Raw genomic sequence first — 18,919 nt, 5'->3', positions numbered from 1 at the left:
CTTTCTTAGAGATTGGGGGACCAGTGTCGGGGGCATCCTGGTGATGGCAGATGCCTGCCTCGTCACATGCCAGGCAGATGTTCCCGACTCAGCTGGACCCAGCTGCTCGTTTCCTCCCTCGCTTTGCTCTGAGGAGGCAGAAAACAAGGCCTCTCTTTCTGCCCTGAGCAGCTACCAGCGCCCAGGGTAGGGGATCCCCTGGTCACCAGTCTTGGCCCAGTACAGGAAAAGGAATCCGCTTTGTGGCCACAAGTGGGGGCTGGGGATGGAGGCAGACCTCGGATCCTGCATCTCGTCACCCGCTGGACACAGGAGGGCTATGAAGCACTGGGCCATGACTGCGCCACTGGCTGGAGCAGAGCCAGGCCTGGGAGAGGCAGGTGGCCCCATCGGCCCCTGCTCTGCACCACCTCCCCCCAGATGACAAAGCCATATGTCTTCCACGTGTCTACACACTCACAGACTCACGCACGTAATCGCTCAGTCTCACAACAAGCACATGCAGTCACATACCTGCCCACAGGCACATAGGCCACACAAGCATGCCTGTGTACTCACACAGTCATATTGCCACACACTGTTACACATTCACGGCCATATCCACACATGCCTTGCCATCCATTCAAAGCACCAGTGGCTACTTTGTCACACACAGCCACACCACAGTCCCATGCACATGGTCGTAGCCTCACACAGTGACACACACTCAGGCACACACTGCCACAAAGCCATGCTTGCACAGAGCAAAGATGTCACAAGCATCTCTGTGCCTGGACTGCACCTGCACGACCTCCCAGGGCCCCCACCTCGTCAGAGATTCAGGAAAGCTTTGCATGGAGACACCACCCCTGGAGGGGGTGTCTCCAAGCGGGAGTACAGTCAGTCACAAGCACCACGTGCAGGCACACAGGCAGAGAGGTCTAGGGATGCAATTGGGATGACTAGATACCACCAAGTTCAGCTGTTTATTGCACAGATGGGCACCTGAGGCCCAGGGAGCAGTGGTGGCTGGCCTTATCACCCAGCAGGGCAGGGGATACTCTGGGTCCAGTGCCTGGCTCTGGGCAGACTCTGTGGCCTGGCCCTGCCCTCCCCTGGGCCAATCCTCTGGGCCAGGCTGCCTCGGAAGGCCCCTGGCTGAACTGATCCAGCAGAGCTCAAGGCAGCTCCCATCTCAATCTAGAGCCAAGCTGCAGTGGCCATGGGAGCTGGAGCCAGGATGCGGTGGGCAGGGCCTGGGCGGGAGGAACATTCCTGCACCATCTCCTCCCGAAGCATGTGAGGACCCGGCCCGCCCTGCCTGCCTGCCCGCTGACTCAGGCCTCCAGGAGCCAAGCCTGCTCAGCTCCCCCACCCACCCCAACCTGCTTCTCCACTAGTTCGGCTCTGGTTCCTCTCTCCATTGGCTGGGGCAAGAGGAGACGGTGAGCCCTGGCAGGAAGACCATGGGGAAAAATCAAACCTCACCACCCCCAGACATAGCTCAGAAGGGCTGATTGTGAAACCCAGCTCTCTTCAACATAGTTGAACACAAACTCTTTTTTTTCTTTTGGTTTTGTTTTGTTAGTCAAACCCCAGTGCAACGCAGTCTGTTTAAGAAGTAGTGCTCACATAGCTGTGGCCTGGGTCTGTTCAGCAGCCCTGGTAGGCAACATTTATTCCTTTTCACAGCGAAGAGAAGACTTGGCCAGAGGGAAGATGGGACCTGCCTGGATTCACACAGGGAATCTCTGGCGGAGCTGAACTCGAATCCAACTCCCTGCCATCACTCCTTAGAGTCACATTGATGAACTCATTTGGGCCAAAAGAAGGGGAGGCAGGTTTCTCCTCTAGATCAGTGAAAGAATAGGAGGCTGGTGAACCCAACAGCTGAAATGTGAAGGGTGAGAGGGTACGGTGAGTCCCACCAGCCCTGAGGGATGAAGGGTCTGAAGATGGTGCTGCGCGGTGACAGCTGCAGTGACTCAGGAGCTCCGTTTACAAAGGAACATGAGTGAGGAACATAACTTCATTTTTAAAATATCTGACCTGAATTTCTCTTTTCCTCCCCCATTCCCCACATGGTAGAAGTGTAATCTCAAATCAATTTGGGGACCCCTTTTTTCCCCAGGGATGCGTAGAACTTTTGGGGATGGCACATTTGAAGACCTTAGGGAGCCCCTAGCACTTTGCATTTTAAAGGCTGAATCCTACACTCTATCATACATATTAATATTTACCTGCATTCCACATTAAAGGGTTCAGTTTATGACTTGACAGTGTCTTGTCTTGTAGATACTTAATTAAACTGTATTAATTTTGATTTTGCCCCTTTCTGTTGGTGCTCTGCTCTCTTCCCTCCTCCCCACCCTGCCCACCCAGTGGCACACATTGTTATGGTTGCTTCTTGCAGAACTCCTGGACCTGGATGCTGCCGTTGGGCCTGCGGTGCTCGCCATGGTCCTGGTAAGCATTGGGTCCTCTGATCATCTTGCCCTGCCTCCTGCCTTTCCCCTGCATGCTCCCTTGATGCCCATCCTGAGGCTCTGTGTGTCTGGCTCCTTCTCTGCTTTTGGGCACTCAGGGCTCCCTCCATTGCCCTGTACTAAGGGGCTGACAGAGGTCCTTTCTGGGGCCTGTGGTGATCATTCCACAGCTTCCACTTCGCGGTCAAGCACAGGGAGCTCTAGGGTGCTGCTTAGACACCCCATGCCACCCTGTTTCTTCTGGGGTCTGGCTGCCTTCTTGGGGTTCTACCTAGAAAGGGGATATGAGTCCCACTGCTTCAGAATCTCCCAGCCTCTGGGGATTCTACCATCTCCCAATGCAGGCAGCACCGTGATGGGCACTGGATGGTCGTTATTTTACAACCACCCCATGTGCAAGAGATTATTACCATCATTTTACACACCAGGAAATGGGGTCCAGCGAGGGAGGTGCTGGAGTACTCAAGGCTGGTGTGAAACAGTACCCAGGCCTGGGCCACCTGTGCTGAGAGGCAGATGGCCAGTGCCAGGGCTGGGTGTTGGAGGCTGGCTGAAGCCTGGAGGCACCTGGAGCCGTTTCTAGGCTGACCTGCACCCCCTTGCTGCCATTTGGCAGGAGTGCTCTGGGGTTGGAGCAAGGGAGTATGAGGCTCCTCCATATAGCCCTGCTGCCCCCAGATAGCAGCAGCCCCCACCCCGACCCCGCTCCTTTCCCTTCACCACCCAGAGACAGGACCGCAGAGTGGCTGAGCCAAGTGCAGATCCTGCCCAGTGCAGCCTTGCTGTAGGGATGTTTCTTAACTGCTTCATGCTTGTTTCTCCACTGAGAGGGGAGTTCCAGATGGCTGTTAGGAGGGTGACGTGAGCAGAACACATCATCTGGGCAGTGCCTGCACAGCCAGCGCCACTGAGGAGCAGCTGGGGTCATCAGCCTGAGTAGAACTGGAGCAGCTCTGGGGAGAGACAGTGCTATGAGTATTGGTACCCCCACTTCATAGGTTGGAAAACTGACTGGGCAAGCCCTTTAAAGCTACACAGTGGGTAGATGGCAGAGCTGGGCCTGGAACTAACCATCCCCAGACCTTGAACCTTGCCCTGTGTTGCCACACTGCCTCCATGGGGAGCAGATTCCTTGGGGTCCCTGGCTGTCATGGTACTTGTCATCCAGGGCAGGAGGGGTCCACTGGGCCACTGATAGTTACATGTACAGGATAGCACAGCCCAAGGTTAAGAGACCGTCTCATACCCAATGCCTCCCATAAACAGATTCACTGGGTGACCTCAGGTGAGGTCATCACTCAGTCTCAGTTTCCTCCAACATCACTCAAGTGATGGTTATCACGATTACACATGGCCACGAGTTCACGATTGTCAACACTGTCACTGCCTCAGGCCGGCTGCATCTCAAAGCCACACAGGTCAGCCTGGTTGTGTGGGCCTGATCGCACAAGAGCTACCATTTTTTCAGTCCTACTCTGTGCTGGTACCATGACTGTTTGGAAGGTAGGAACTCCTATTGTCAACATTTTCCAGAAGACGGTGGCTCAGAGGCATTGAGTCACTGCGAGATTGCGCGGCTGCCCCATGGCAGGCCTGGGCTGAGGTCTGCCTGCACTTGGAGCCGTGTCCTTCCCACTGCACCAGGCTGCCTTTTGAAGGCTGCGGGGCTAGGCAGGGCGGGGGCCACCATCCTGCTGCAGTGTGAACACAAGTATGCTGGGAATTGAAGGGAATGGGGAGGGAGAGGGGCAGGTGGCCGTGGAGGGGCAGGTGGTGGGTATTGGGTGGAGGTGGCTGTGTTCCTTCAAGTCAGTGAGTGAAAGGGCAGAGGGCTTGGCCCACAGAGAGTGCTGAGCAAATATTTGTAGAGAGATAATTTTCTGGAAGGCCTGAGGCTGGGGCATGGGGTCAGGTTCTGGCTGTGGAGGAGGGGGCTAGACAGGTGAGGCCATGGGCAGTGAGCTGGGGGAAGAAGCAGGACTCTGGTCTCTGAGAATAACTCAGTCAGGAGCCTCCTTACTCCAGCAGACAATATGGGGGCAGTGAGAGCTGGCAGGAAAATGTCGAGACTCCGTGGGGGCTTGTGAGTGCTGAGCCAAAAAGGGCTCTGGCCCTGGGGCTGGGCTGGGGCGTCAGGTGGGGCAGGCAGAGGTAGGGTGATGGAGTCTTTGCCTGCGTCTGGTACCCGGAGTGTGTGGACCCACCTGTATGGTTGCGGGTACCTGTCAGTGTGTGCACCTGTACCTGCGTATATGTCCCTGTGGTGGTGCTTGGTACCTATAGTCATTCAGCCACATGAGCTTTTCCCTGTGTTTCTCAGCCTGGAAAAGACAATTCCTTTCACCCTGAACCTCAGGCCCACCTTGGACTCATGCCTGGCTCCTCTCTTTCTCTCGCTCCACATCCCATCCACGAGTACAACCTTGTTAGCCCCCCAAAAGAGACCCCAAATCTGATGCTCTCACCACCTGGGTCCAAACCACTAGGCTTGCTTGCACTATTGCAGCAGCCTCCAAGCTGCCCTTCTGCTGCCTCTCCTGCTCCCTAATGGTCTAACAGGGGCCAGAGTGATCTTTTACAAAAACACGTGAATGTATGTATACATATGTACACATATACACATACACACACGTGCACATACACATATCTATAAATATGTATTTTTTTTTTTTTAGAGACAGGGTCTTGCTATATTGTCCAGTCTGGTCTCAAACTCCTGGCCTCAAGTGATTCTCCTGCCTCAGGCTCCTGCACAGCTGTGATTATAAGCATGAGCCACTGTGTCCAGCTCAGAGTGAACTTTTAAAACCATATTATTATTATTATTATTAAAGACGATGTCTTGCTCTGTTGCCCAGGCTGGAGTGCAATGGTATGATCTCAGCTCACTGCAACCTCCGCCTCCTGGGTTCAAGCGATTCTTCTGCCTCAGCCTCCCTAGTAGCTGGGATTACAGGCATTCGCCACCTCGCCTAATTTTTTTTTTTTTTTTTTTTTTTTTTGTATTTTTAGTAGAGATGGGGTTTCACCATGTTGGCCAGACTAGTTTTGAACTCCTGACCTCAAGTGATTCACCCACCTCGGCCTCCCAAAGTGCTGGGATTACAGGCATGAGCCACTGTGCCTAGCCTTAAAACCATATTCTAAATCAAATCATGTCTCTGCTTTCAACCTCAGGGCTTCCTCCATACTTAGGAAAGTTTCCAAACTCCTAGCATAACCCACAAGGCTCCTTTCTGGTCTTGTCTCAGACCCCTCTGCCCTTCAGTCATGGAACTCCAGATCACTGGTCTGCTGGTTTCCTCTTCCACGTTTGCTCAGACCTCAGGGCCTTTGCATTTGCCGTCTCCTCTGTCTGGAATGTTCTTCCTCCCAGATAAACATGTGGTTCTCACCTCAATTAATTCAGGTCTCTGCATAAATGTCACCTCCTTGGAGAAGCCTTCCCTGACCCTGAAATCTAAAGAAACTTCCTCATCCCTCTGTTTCCTTACCCTGCCTTATTTTTTCTTCATTTTACTTATTACCAGCTGCCAATTATAAATGTGTATGTATTTAACTCTTATTTATTTATTTTTGTCGCTGCAACCTCTGCCTCCTGGGCTCAAGCGATTATCCTGCCTCAGTCTCCCAAGCAAATACAGGCCTGCCATGGTGGCTCACACCCACCACTTTGGGAGGCCGAAGTGGGCAGATCACCCGAGGTCAGGAGTTTGAGACCAGCCTAGCCAATGGGGCGAAACCCCATCTCTACTAAAAATACAAAAATTATCTGAGCGTGGTGGTGCATACCTGTCATTCCAGCTACTCAAGAGGCTGAGGCAGGAGAATCGCTTGAGCCTGGGAGGCGGAGGTTGCAGTGAGCCAAAATTGCACCACTTCACTCCAGCCTAGGCAACAGAGTGGGACTCTGTCTCAAAAAAAAAAAAAAAAAAAGTTTCAAACATACACAAAAGTAGAGAAACAAGGCCGGGCGCGGTGGCTCAAGCCTGTAATCCCAGCACTCTGGGAGGCCGAGGCGGGCGGATCACGAGGTCAGGAGATCGAGACCATCCTGGCTAACACGGTAAAACCCGTCTCTACTAAAAAAAATACAAAAAACTAGCCGGGCGAGGTGGCGGGCGCCTGTAGTCCCAGCTATTCGGGAGGCTGAGGCAGGAGAATGGCGTAAACCCGGGAGGCGGAGCTTGCAGTGAGCTGAGATCCGGCCACTGCACTCCAGCCCGGGCGACAGAGCGAGACTCCGTCTCAAAAAAAAAAAAAAAAAAAAAAAAAGTAGAGAAACAAATATAACAGAACCCCACATGCCCACCTCTTGGCTCCAACAGTTCTCAACACTGGGTCCCTATTTTACTCCCCCGTACCCTTTGCCTTCCAGCGGACTCCAACATCACACAGTCTCATGTGTGGCTACTTCAGTGCAAAGGTTATATTTTAAATGTAGCTGTTTCTGGTCTCCCACGGTAGAAAGTAGCTTTCTGGGGAGTTGGTGTCTGTCTGTCTTGCTCACTGCTGTATCCCCAGCTCCGGGCACAGCGCCTGGCTCTCAGTAGGTGACTGAGGAGCTCTGCATGGCTGTGTCTGCAGGTCTCTGGGGAGGGCATGTGTGTAGGTGCTGGTTTGCACATGTCCACCACCATGTCAGCGAGTGTCTGCGCATGCCTTTGTATGCGGCTGCATGTGGCAGTCCTGTGAATACGTGTGCATGTGTGTGTGTATGTTGCCACAGCAGCTGATGGCTAAATGCGTGCCTACTCCCTGATGTCATTTCCCACACCCCTGGGGACCCAATGACTCATTCTGGGAAGTGTTTCCCTCTTTCTCAGCAAGGGATGGGGTGTGAAGGGGTGGAAGAGGGGTGTGCACCAGTCTCTGCTCAGCCTTCTGGAGGACCCAGAGAGCCCCGTCTTGTCCTTCCTTACTAGCAGAGCGCTGTGCTGTCCCCACCAGTACAGCAGGCAGCCTCCTTCCTCCCTGGCATTGAAACCCAGCCAGATGGGCCAGCATTAGCTGGATGGGGTGGGGGGGGTGTATGAGGCGTGGTAGTGGCCCATCCTGGCCAGCTCCGAAGGCTTCTAGGGTGACTGCTGGGTAATTGGGCAACTGAGGCCACTTAAGCTGGGGACAACTCGGGGTAGATGTCTGGTCCAGTGCCCCAGCAGTGCCGCCACTCCCCCGCAACAAGTTCTGCATCTTAAAGGGCTGGCCCTGGAAAGTGGGCAGTGGTGGAAGACCGTGCTCTCAGCCCAGCACCAGGTTCATTCCAGGGGCTCTTCGCTGTCGGGCCAAGAGCTCTACAGTGGCTTCTCAGCCTGCTCTCCAGCGCCCCTTCTGCCCCCAGAGGCCAGGGTCCACGTCCTCTGGCTCTGCATCGTCCTTCTCACCTCCCACCCTGCCTTAGGCTCAGCTCTCCCCCTTTTTCAGGGCCCAGCCCAGACAACCCCTGTGTTCCAGGAGGGGCCTGCCCCTTCCACCTGGGCAGTTGGGTTCTTTGGGGCTCCTCCCTCTTGGATCCCTGCAGCCAAGACCTCCCCACCACGTAGGCCAGATGGTCCCCACCCACTCCACCCCCAACCTCAGGGAGAGCCTTCCGAATCAGTGAGGTGGGTGTGCAGGAAGGAAGGGCAGAGTGGCACTGCCAGCTGCTCCCACCCAGAACTGTATCCCTTGCTGCACACCTCACTTTATTCCCTGCCACAGCCCAGTGAAGAATGTCCCTGTGTCTCTCTTTGCCAGATGGGGAACACATGCATTCGGCCATCCACAGAAGGACTGAGCATTTGTTCAGCATCTACTATGTGTCAGGCACTGAGATAGCCGCCATAAATTATGATAATAACAATAACGTCAGCTTCTACCATTTATCAAGCACCTACAACATGCCAGAACCATATGCTGGGCCATTCAATAGGAGGAACCATCATAACAGCACCAATAATAAGAATGGTCGGCCTGGCGTGGTGGCTCACGCCTGTAATCCCAGCACTTTTGGAAGCTGAGGCGGGCAGATCACTTGAGGTCAGGAGTTCAAGACCAGCCTGGCCAACATGATGAAACTCTGTCTCTACTAAAAATACAAAAATTAGCCGGGCATGGTGGTGTGCACCTGTAGTCCCAGCTACTCGGTAGGGTGAGGCACGAGAATCGCTTGAACCTGGGAAGCAGAGGTTGCAGTGAGCTGAGATCGCGTCACTGCGCTGCAGCCTGGGTGGCAGAGTAAGACTCCATATTAAAAAAAAAAAAACAAAAAAACAAAAAAAACAAAAACAAAAGCAAGGCATGGTGGCTCACACCTGTGATCCCAGCCCTTTGGGAGGCCGAGGCGGGCGGATCATGCAGTCAGGAGATCGAGACCATACTGGTTAACACAGTGAAACCCCATCTCTACTAAAAAATAGAAAAAAAAAAAATTAGCCACGCGTGGTGGCGGGCGCCTATAGTCTCAGCTACTTGGGAGGCTGAGGCAGGAGAATGGCATGAACCCGGGAGGTGGAGCTTGCAGTGAGCCGAGATCGTGCCACTGCACTCCTGCCTGGGCGACAGAGTGAGACTCTGTCTCAAAAAAACAAAAAACAAAACAACAACAACAACAAAAACAAAAACAAAAAAAGAACAAAAAAAAAGATCAACATTTACTGAGCATTTACTGTGTGTGAGGGGCTGTTCTAAGAGCTTTGCCTTAACATTGACCCTTTGGAGAGAAACCTTGGTTCTGATATACTGTTTTGGTAGATCTGCACTCAGGGAGAGGGCAGAAGCTGGGCTGGGGCCCTCTGGCCAGACACAGCATGAATGCTGGAAGGGACAGGAGGAGGGCTTCTAGGCAGAAAGCAGGCACTGAGCTCCCAGGCCTGGCTCAATACTGTCTCGAACCAGTGATCCCTTCTTGAGTTAGAACAGGTGGGTGGACTTGTACAAGCTCACCAAGTGGACAGTCACTGCCTCTGCCCTCCCTCCTTCAGTTCATGGGTTCTCTCCCCAGACTCTGAGCTTCTCAGGGCAGATTAGGGAGCAGAGGTCCTGGGGCCTAGAACCTTGGTGGGGTACCTGGGCCTTGCTTCAGTCACTTGTCCAGGTGCAGCACTCACAAGGCAACCTTTCAGCAGGGCTGACTCAGAAGGGGCCTTTCTAGCCTGAGTCACTGACTTCCAGGAGTGCTCAGGCTCTGCCAGCCTCACCCACCTGCCTGCCTGCCTAGCAGCCCTTTAGGTCACCCCAGCCCAGGCGCCACCTTCCCCAACAAGACTCAACGAGGCTCCCCTGCCGCACTCTGGTTCTTGAAGGTCTCTGCCCTGGCCAGCATGTCTGGCATCCCTGGCCCACTGCCTGGCCCCAGTGTCTCTCCAGGTGCTGGGCATCCCACTGCTGAGAGACATATCCGTGGCATCTGAAAGGTTTCAAGCCTCTAGGAGGCCTAGCTCTGCCAGCAAATTGCTTTGTGACTGTGGGTGAGTCACACCTCTTCTCTGGGCCCCTGATTGAATGCAGGGTCATGTGGGTGGGGGGAGAGGTGAGGGCATCTGTGGCTCTGCTCTGCTCCTTGTCCCCGAAGGTTGGGATCAGGTGAGCCCTGTGAGTGGTTAGCCCAGCTGGCACAGCGCCCCACGAGCCTGGATGTTCTGAGGAGGGCTGTTGGGCAGGGGGAGGCTGAGTGTAAGGGGGTTTGGGGTCACCTCCTCCTCCTGCCCCACTTAACTTTGCTTCTATCTGTGGTGAACTCCCACGTGTGATTTGGTGAACGCGTTCTGCCCATAGGGTTCTGAGATAGACCCAATAGGCAGAACACATTCAGGCAGATAGACCTCAGGTGTCTGGGTGGGAGGGAGCCTGGGGTGAGTCTGAAGGAAGTGTGCAGTGAGCTCTGAAGTGTCTGGGAGGGAAAGATTAAACCCACCCCACAGAAACCCAGGGCCTGGGGCCAGGTCAGCCTGGGCCCTAGCAGAGATCTGGGGCCAGAGCAGCCATCGAGAGCCCAGCCAGCAACCCTGGGGGTGAGGGGAGCAGGGGAGCCAGGGTGGGAACCCAGGAGAGATCTGGGTAGGGGGGGTGGTCAGAGGCCTCTTGGCTTGAGGGCATGTCTAAGGGAAGGGCATGTGCTACTGTTCTGGTAGTAGATGTTTGCTGGACATCTACTCTGTACCTAGCATGGGCACAGTGGTGGCTGGGCCAGGCTACACACGGCCTTAGTGGAGTGTGTAGAATTGAACGATGCGTACTGCAGGGTATGGGAGTCTGGGGCCTTCACCTGGGCTGTGGCTCAATAACCCAGGAGAGGAGTAGAGTTGGTGGGGTCCCAAAAGCACTCCCAGCACCAGGATAGCCCACAGGCTGGGGGCCATAGACCAGCATTCCTTCTGTGGGCAGGAGAGACAGTGTGGCACCTCTGTGGGACAGAAAGCTCTGGGTGTCCCCTGCCCTCCTTCCGACCAGGCCTGGCTGGCAGCCTGACAGGTGGCTTCTTTCTCCTCTCCTGCTGGCTGCCCTGCTCCTCCACGGGGGGCCCTGTGCATTACACAGGCACTGACCTGTGACGTTGGCCAGACATTTCCCTTCATCTCTTCCCCTGACAGGTGAGACCAGATGGGCAGGGAGGGGACAGGAAGGGAAGGAGCAGCCAGATTGCAGAAGGTGGGGTGGTGGGGCTACTGCCCTCTTCCCAGGGTTCCGTCTTTGGGAGGTAAGGATGGGAGTGGGCTGTTTCCTGCAGAGCCTCCCCATTGGATCAGATCTGGCTGCTGGTTCCTCTGCTTCCCTCTCTTGTCCTCACTGGAGTTCCCTGGGGACGGAACCCATGTCAGAACCCATCCCTCCAAACCTGCAGCGGATGGGGACTTCGCAAGAGTGAGAGCTGAAGTGGAATAGAAAGCCCTGGGACAGGGCTCGAGGTCTGACCCTTCTTCCAGCTCAGCCACTAGCTCACTGTGTGATCTTGGTCTGGGCCCTGCGTCTCCCATTTCAGTATCCCCTAATTAAAGGGTGAGGGGAGGACTTCAGTCAGGACTTACACTGTGTCATGTGTCTTCTACTCACCAAGGACCTTGTTTTTTTTGTTGTTGTTGTTTTTTTGTTTTTTTGTTTTTTTTTTTGAGACGGAGTCTCGCTCTGTCGCCCAGGCTGGAGTGCAGTGGCCGGATCTCAGCTCACTGCAAGCTCCGCCTCCCGGGTTTGCGCCATTCTCCTGCCTCAGGCTCCCGAGTAGCTGGGACTACAGGCGCCCGCCACCTCGCTCGGCTATTTTTTTGTATTTTTTAGTTGAGATGGGGTTTCACTGTGTTAGCCAGGATGGTCTCGATCTCCTGACCTCGTGATCCGCCCGTCTCGGCCTCCCAAAGTGCTGGGATTACAGGCTTGAGCCACCGCACCTGGCCGGACCTTGTTAAAACAGTCTGATTCAGCTACTCTGGGGTAGGGCCTGAAAGTCTTCATTTCCAACAAGCTCCCAGGTAATGCCCGTGCTGCCAGTTCATGGACTCCACTTTGAGCAGCAAAGATTTAGGCAACTCATCGAATTTGAGTCTGCAAGACACAGAGACTGTGTCTCTTGGGCCCTTTGCAACCTCACGAGGCATCAGAAAGAAGCCTTGGGATTAGCTCCAGGCTCTGGACTAACTGCAGACCTCAGGTTGGCAGGCAGGGGAACTCCCCTAGTCCCCTGCTGAGGCTGTGTTTGGATAGAAAAGTCCCTTCTTGGCCACTGGGCGATTTAATCCAGGGCTGTTTCTGTCTCTAGGGGCTCACAGGACATCTGGAACGTGAAGGAACACAACACAACCCACCAATTATCTCGGTGGTCACAGAGGGCCCTCCAAGGAGCTGACAGAGGGCTCTCCAAGGAGCTGACGCCCTTTGTGAGGCTAGCAGCCATCAGTTAAATACTATAATTCATTACACTGAGAATAGAAATGTAACCAGGATGTAGCTGAACATGCCCAGCTTTAGCTGCCGTTTGGCTGGGCCTTCCATGGAAAGACCAGCCTTCTCTAAGGAGAGGAGGAAGCAGACAGAGGCAGCGAGCGCTCCCACTCTGGGCTTCCCCTCCCTGACCTGCTCACACCACTGGGTGAAGGCACATGTCAGGGTTAGGTAGTTATTCACTGGCATGCCTGCGGCTCTTCAGGAAGGGCTGATTGGATTCCTATCTGCATCTTCCACTGCATTTTTGGCACAACATGCCCTTGCTGTTGCCTGACCAATCTTAGCGGTAACTCCACAGGGATGGCATTACCTATGAGAGGCCCTACGGTCAGAGTGGAGCTTTGTAGAGGAGCCCAGCGGGTCTGGTTCTCTATCTTGGTTCCACCTACTTACCAGAGCTTCCCGACATGTTACGGCCAGGAATGGGAGATCCAACCAGAGATGTCTGGAGTTCTGCCCAGGAAGAACCTCCACCTCTTTGAGATCTGGAATCCTCAGGGCCTGGAGGAAGAGGCCAGCAGCCCTGGCAGTTCTCATTGGTCAGGGGAATTCAGTATGGGGTGGCGGAAGCACTTCTCTAGCTTCCTATTGGGGGATGAGTGTGCCAGCTCAGTGGGCTCCGTGGCTGCCAGATCAACCGGCTTAAAGGGCTGGCTTCTAGGATGCAGAGAAGGGCTCAGAGGGAGCCCTTCTCTAGCGCCTGAGAGGTGGTAGGCAGGGTTTCTAAACTGGGGTCCTGGAGATCTGGGCCCCTCTGGCAACTCCTACCCTGTCCCCTTCCCCCACCCGTGGGCTCACTTTGCAATTCTGCTGATGTCAACTTGGGTGGCTTAATGGGCAGAAAATCCTGACTCCTTTGCTCAACTAGGCTAGCTGGGACTGCAGGGGGCCCCGGGTGAGAAGCATATACTTCTGAAATTTGTGTGTGCCCATGCGTATGCGTGTTTTTCTTAGGTAGGTAGGTATTTATCTCTGTGTTGTGTGTCTGAAGGTCATGCATGAGCCTGTGTTCACATACACAATGGTGTGCACAAATGCACATTATGCATTTGTGTGTGTTTGCGTGGAGAGGGTCAGGAGCTCCCAAACATTCCTGAACACTTGTACACGGGTTGGGTGTTATCTCCAGCACCTGGGAGGAACTGGCTCCTTAAAGGAGGGGGATGGTGAGTTACTTTGTAAAGTAGAGACAAGCCCCTTAAGCCCTGGGGCAAGGGATTTACATAAACCAAGGCCCCACGTTTAGGTTGGGTTCTCAGCTCTGGTGAGCCAGTGAAAGACCCTCTCCCAGGTCCTAGCAGAGCTGCTGGCACAGTGCCCTGGGTGCTAGCCCACTGTCCCGCACGGGCTCAGAGGAGCTGGAACTGTGTCAGCTGGTGCCAGCTCCCTGGGGGCAGGGCAGGCCCGGCCAGGCTTTGTGAACAGAGTGTGTTCTCAGTCCTCTGGGGGAAATCGGAGACCAGGCCAGATCCTGCCTGATGGGTCTGTCACCCTCTTCTCAGCTTACACTTCCAGTGAAACTGGTCACCCTGGGTAGAGAGTTGCTCCAGATATCAGGGCCCTGGGGCTCCAGCCCGAGCTCCTGGGAGGGGAGGCAGATCATGGGATGTGGTGTGGAGATACCCTTGGCCAGGCCCCTGTCTGAGGCTGGCCTGGGGTGCCGGAGAGACCAGGCTTGTAGAAGGAACTGAATGAGCTCACACCGAGGCCTGAGCACAGTGAGCTCGGTGCAGAGGGATCTCTGGGGCTCTGGTCACCCTCCCTGGGGAGTCCTGCTTTTCAGTGTGGCAAGAAGCGCCTTGCTATGTAATGGCCCTCTTCCCCTCCCTGACTCTTAGTCTCCCCTGGGTCCTCTGGGGGCCCTAACAGCAGGATGTACCTGGTCTCCTGCCTGAAGCCTCTGAGAGGAGGACCTAGGAGGCTGGACACTGAGATGTGAGAGATGTCACAGGAGGGGCGGTCCGGGGCAGGATGGGGAGGAGCCTTCTCTCTTGCTCTCATTCCTGGTTCAAATGTTTCAGATGTTGGGGCGCAGGGAAGAGGTGACTCTGGTCCCCAGATGCAGGTCAGCTGCCAGAGGCTGGCCAGGGCTGTCCACCCACTGACCTGGCTGTGCTCAGAGGCCTCTCACGTTTCTCTTCCTCTCTTCAGTCTACTCTCAGGGCCAGGCATATCCCCTGGGACCCAGAATTTGTCTCCATTGCCCCCAACCCTGCGACACCCTCAAGAGAGGTCTAGAGGGTGGTGACTCAGCAACTCAGAGAGGGCCTTCTGGAGATGCTGCGGCCTCAGAATCCCTCTGTAACCCAATGCTGGCCTCTCAGGCCTTGCGCAGGGATGCCTGGCTTTTCTGAATCCTTGCTGCTTCCTCTGGCTTGGAGAAGCAGCACCTTTGGTCCTCCTGTTGGGAGGGTGGAGACCAGCAGAAGCCTGCCTTGTAAAAGTTTCTAGGAGGCACCTATGGTGGTTCTCCTCCCCCTCCCCCTTGGTACCACGTCCCAGCCTTGGGATCCCCAAGTCCCCCCACTCCCTTCATTTTGCTGCTGCAACCCCTTCAGAGGTGGCTGGGGAGGAACAGGGGTGTGGAGGTCAAAACTCAGGCTAATAAATCTAGGGTGGGGAGCATTTATTTTAATTTTTGTCTTGAAGCTCTTTGTAGAGGACCTAGCCTTTCCCTACTAAACTGAAGGGGTTTGGTCCCATCACCCAAAGACTGGCCCACCTGCCCACACACGTGGGGGCACAGGAGGTCTGGGAGGCCCCAGAAGGTGGAAGTTCAGAGGTCTACCTGGCCCTCTCTATCCCACTGGCTGAGGCCAGGCCAGAGGGCCGACTCCAGGGGCCCTTTGTATGCAAGCCGACGCAGACAAAAAGGCCCAGTGCACAGTTAAGACACAAACACCACACAGCTGTCCAGAACCTCCAAAGCACTGTTTATCCAGGCTCCATGGAGCCAAGTGCCCCCAGCTGCCTGCCCCCTAGTCCTCAGGGGGGCACTGGCACTGCAGTGGCCTCGGCCTAAGACCCTCCATGAGCCCCAGCCTAGCCTGCTCCAAAGCCGCTGACACATGCATGCTTAGCCCTTGCCCCATCAAGGTGGGGCCCTGGGAATGAACTGGCTGCAGACCCTCCTCCATCCCACACCCCCAGGGGATCCATCAGTCCTTGCTAGCTCAGCACCATGTTAAATAGCTTCCTCGCAATCTCCCTTAAATAAACCCATCCCCAGAGCAACCTACCCACCCTGCACCCTGATTATATTATTCTATTGGCTTATGCCTTCTAGAGTGGAGGCGCTCTCTCCTCCTGCCCTCTACTCCAAGGAATACCATCTCTGTGAAAAACCAGGGAGGAAAGTTTTTCTCTCAACTCTGGGGCAGAGACAAAGGGTGGCCTGGGTTGGAGTGGAAAAGCCAGGAATACCCTCCTCTGTCCTTTCCCTCCCCAGGGTACTTTCTTCTCCTTGCCCTCTTAGCAGCCTGGGTCAGACGTGACTTACCCAAGGTCACAGTCCCAGGACCCAGAATCATGACCCATGTGAGAGGTTACCCTGGTTTTGACAGCCTAAACCAGCTCCAGGGCAGGACTGAACTTAAGCCTGCCTCCACCGTGGCCCCTGCAGTTCTTCAGGCTCGGAGTGAGCCGAGGGAGGTTCCAGCTCTTGATTCACTCTGTCCAGGACCCCTGGGACTATCTCCCAGGACCCTCCACCCCTGGTGTCTCCAGGTCTCTCTTGCTCTGGGCAGCACCCGGGCATGGAAGCAATGGGGCCCAGGACATAGGCAAGCCTGTCCCTGGCCCGATCAGCATCTGGGCCCAGGCCAGGCCTCACACCCAGTACTGGCCATTCTTAAGGGCAGGGTTGGGTGTCCGGCAGAACTGCAGCAGCTCTGGGTCAGGCTGGCCTCCCGGAGGGGGCCCCTGGCCAGGCACAGCTGTGAGCGGGATGGCCTGGCCTGGCTCCACCTTGCGAAAGGTCTCGGTGTCACCAGCCAGACCATTGCGGGGCTTGGCAGTCAGGACCTGGACGTCATGCTTGCCCGTCTTGTTGCGTTTTCGGAGGTAGAAGAGCAGGGGCAAGATGAGCGCCAGGAGCAGAAGGACCAGGCACACGGGGATGATGACACTGAACATGTTGGCCTCAAGGAAGCCCAGGAAGCCTCCCTTGGCCACAGCAGGCACAGGGCTAGATGCCATGGGGCCTGGCTCGCCTGTGGGGGTGCTGCTCTCTGGCTTCCCTGCTTCCGTCCGGGTGGCCTCAGGGACACTGAGCAGGGCCACGCTGTAGGGCCGGGCAGCATTGTAAGGCTCAGTGGCAAAGTCCAGGGAGGCCACAGCAGGTGGGACGCCCTGTGCCCACAGCTCCAGAGTGAGACTGTCGCCTGTGGGGCTGGGGGCCCTTCCCTCTGGCCTGCCCACCTCCAGCCCCAGCCTCCCATCCTCAAGGTCCTGCTGAGTGAACTGCTCCACCAGCTGACTGCCCCCAGGCTCCGTCCTGGCTCGGGGCACACGGACCACGCGGCCATGCCGGGGTCCCTCCAGGAGGCGGAAGCGGGGCACACTGCCTGTGCGGTTGGCCAGCTCGCCAGCATCTAGGATGGTTGGGTCCAGGCGCAGGGTAGCACCCTGGGGCCATGGCCCACCTGCCCACACGTGCAGCAGAGCCCTCACAGTGATGTTTACTACGGCTGATGCGTTGACACCCCTAGCCAGTGCCAGGACTCTGAAGTGGTCATGAGAGGAGGAGAAGTTGGTGAAGGCAAAGACCACCTCGCCCTGGTCTATCTGGAGTTGGCTGAAGGCCGAGGCGGGCCGCCCACCCACCAGGAGATGCCCGTACTTCGGTCCCTGGATGAGGCGGTATGCTGCCTCTGGCTCCTCCCTATCTGAAACCACCCGGAGCTGCTGCTGGCTCAGTGAGGAGCGCCCCAAAGCTTGGGGCACCTCCAGGGGTGCCTGCAGCTGCACCTCGATGGCGGATGGTAGGATGTCCACGGCCAGGGACATGGGCAGCGGTGGGCTGGCCCCATCAGACATGCTCAGCTGGAAGACGCCTGCCACGCTGCTCCCGTTGGCCACGAAGGCCAGCCGCCCCAAATCCACATCGGCTTGCGTGAAGCGGGTCACGGGCCCCGGGCCACCACCCACCAGGCTGAGGAAGCCGTTGTGGGGTGCCCGCTGGACCTCATACTCAATCTCCCCAGGAGCTGAGTCTGGGTCCACGACGTTCAGCTGGGCCCGGGAGATGGGGGCGCGAGAGCCTCGGGTGATCCGGAGTGGGACAGAGGCCTGTGGCTGAGGGGGCCGCTCATTTACATCCCGCACCGTGATGGCAAAAGCCTCTGAGGTTTGGGGTCCAGCCACGGTGGCCCCTGCTGGCCCCTGGAGGTGGGCACGAAAGTGGAAGCCATCCTGTTGGGTACCCCCACCGCCATGGGCATACACTAGCTGCCCTGCAGCCAGCTGGGACTGCAGGAAGTGGGGCTGCCCAGCGTGGAGGGGCTCCTCAGACACCAATAGCTGGCCCCGGCTGGGGAACTGCGTGACCTGGAAGAGCACATCATGCTCTAGGCGCTGGGATGATGGAACGCTGGCCAAGAGGTTGGAGGCATCCAGGGCAGCCATGGTGATCTTGGCCCGCTGGCCCTCGGGGACCCAGAGACCTGGGGGTGGGACACAGGCTATGAGGGTCCAGCCCACTGAGGGAAGAGCCATGGACCCTCAGCTGGAGGTGCCCCAGGGCAAGGATATGCCTCCCCCACACCCTCAAGCCAGGTCCTCCAGGGTGGGGCTCAGGGTTCCCAGGAGGACAAGGACTGTGTCCCCGCTCTGATGCCAAAGCTTCCCCACTCACCTTCCCTGTGACTTCCCAGGTTCTGGGGGCTGAGACAGGAGCTGCTGACCCTGGCCTTGTGTCCCTTCCTCCTGGGCCCTTCCCATTGTCCCTCCCCACAATCTTGCCAGTTCACCATGCTGTTCACCTTTGTTCTTCCAGAGGTGGCTGGGGCGCTGGGGACAGGCAGCCTCAAAAGACACAGCCACAGCAAGGGTGGCAGCCACGTCCCGGGCAGGTGGTGAGGACAGCTGGAGCTCTAGGGTATCATGGGCCTCCCAGAAGGGCTCGGTGGGCATCTCATGCTCATACAGAATATTCCCAGCATAGACCTAGGGGAGACACCATCGTGGGGTGAGAGGCAGGTCCAGTCCGGCTTGTCCAGACACTGAGCACTTCTGTCTCCTCAGGCCCCACTCTGGGCTCTCCTGGCTGTGCCCAGGTCTGTGCGTGTGACCCACTCTCTCCCTCACTAACTCAGTGGGTCACATCAGGCAATGCAGTGCAGAGCTGGGCTCTGGAGCCGGAGTCTGGGCTCAAACCCCAGCTCTGCCACCCTGGGGAAATCGCCTAATTTCTCTGACCTCTGGGGAATGCAATGATCTGTCTGTGCTGCTCTCTAAAGCAAGTACTTCTTCTTGTGCACAGGATCTTATCCCCTCTTGCCTTCTGAAGACACCACTTCTACTGTCTTCTGGCTTTCTCC

The 18,919-nt window shown here is 56.2% G+C and overlaps 1 protein-coding gene across 2 annotated transcripts in view; it reads right to left on the bottom strand.

Annotated features, from left to right (window-relative positions):
• Positions 1–14,863: 14,863 nt before the first annotated feature.
• The window catches only part of LOC105490982 (chondroitin sulfate proteoglycan 4), a 40,534-nt gene continuing 36,478 nt past the window's right edge, over positions 14,864–18,919 (bottom strand). Inside the window, exons 8-9 of one of the 2 annotated variants that reach the window (XM_011757032.3) lie at positions 18,362–18,545; positions 14,864–18,043 (exon numbers count right to left, since the gene is read on the bottom strand). In XM_011757032.3, coding sequence (XP_011755334.2) covers positions 16,209–18,043; positions 18,362–18,545 — 2,019 coding nt within the window. In that variant the 3' untranslated portion in view covers positions 14,864–16,208. The remainder of the gene's footprint in view (positions 18,044–18,361; positions 18,546–18,919) is intronic. The other variant, XM_011757031.3, reaches the window with a different exon arrangement.

The sequence above is a fragment of the Macaca nemestrina genome, chromosome 7, assembly GCF_043159975.1.
Source record: "Macaca nemestrina isolate mMacNem1 chromosome 7, mMacNem.hap1, whole genome shotgun sequence".
In the NCBI taxonomy this organism is placed as follows: Eukaryota; Metazoa; Chordata; class Mammalia; order Primates; family Cercopithecidae; genus Macaca; species Macaca nemestrina.
Note: the sequence above shows the minus strand (reverse complement) of the source record. Positions and strands in the feature narration are given on the sequence as shown.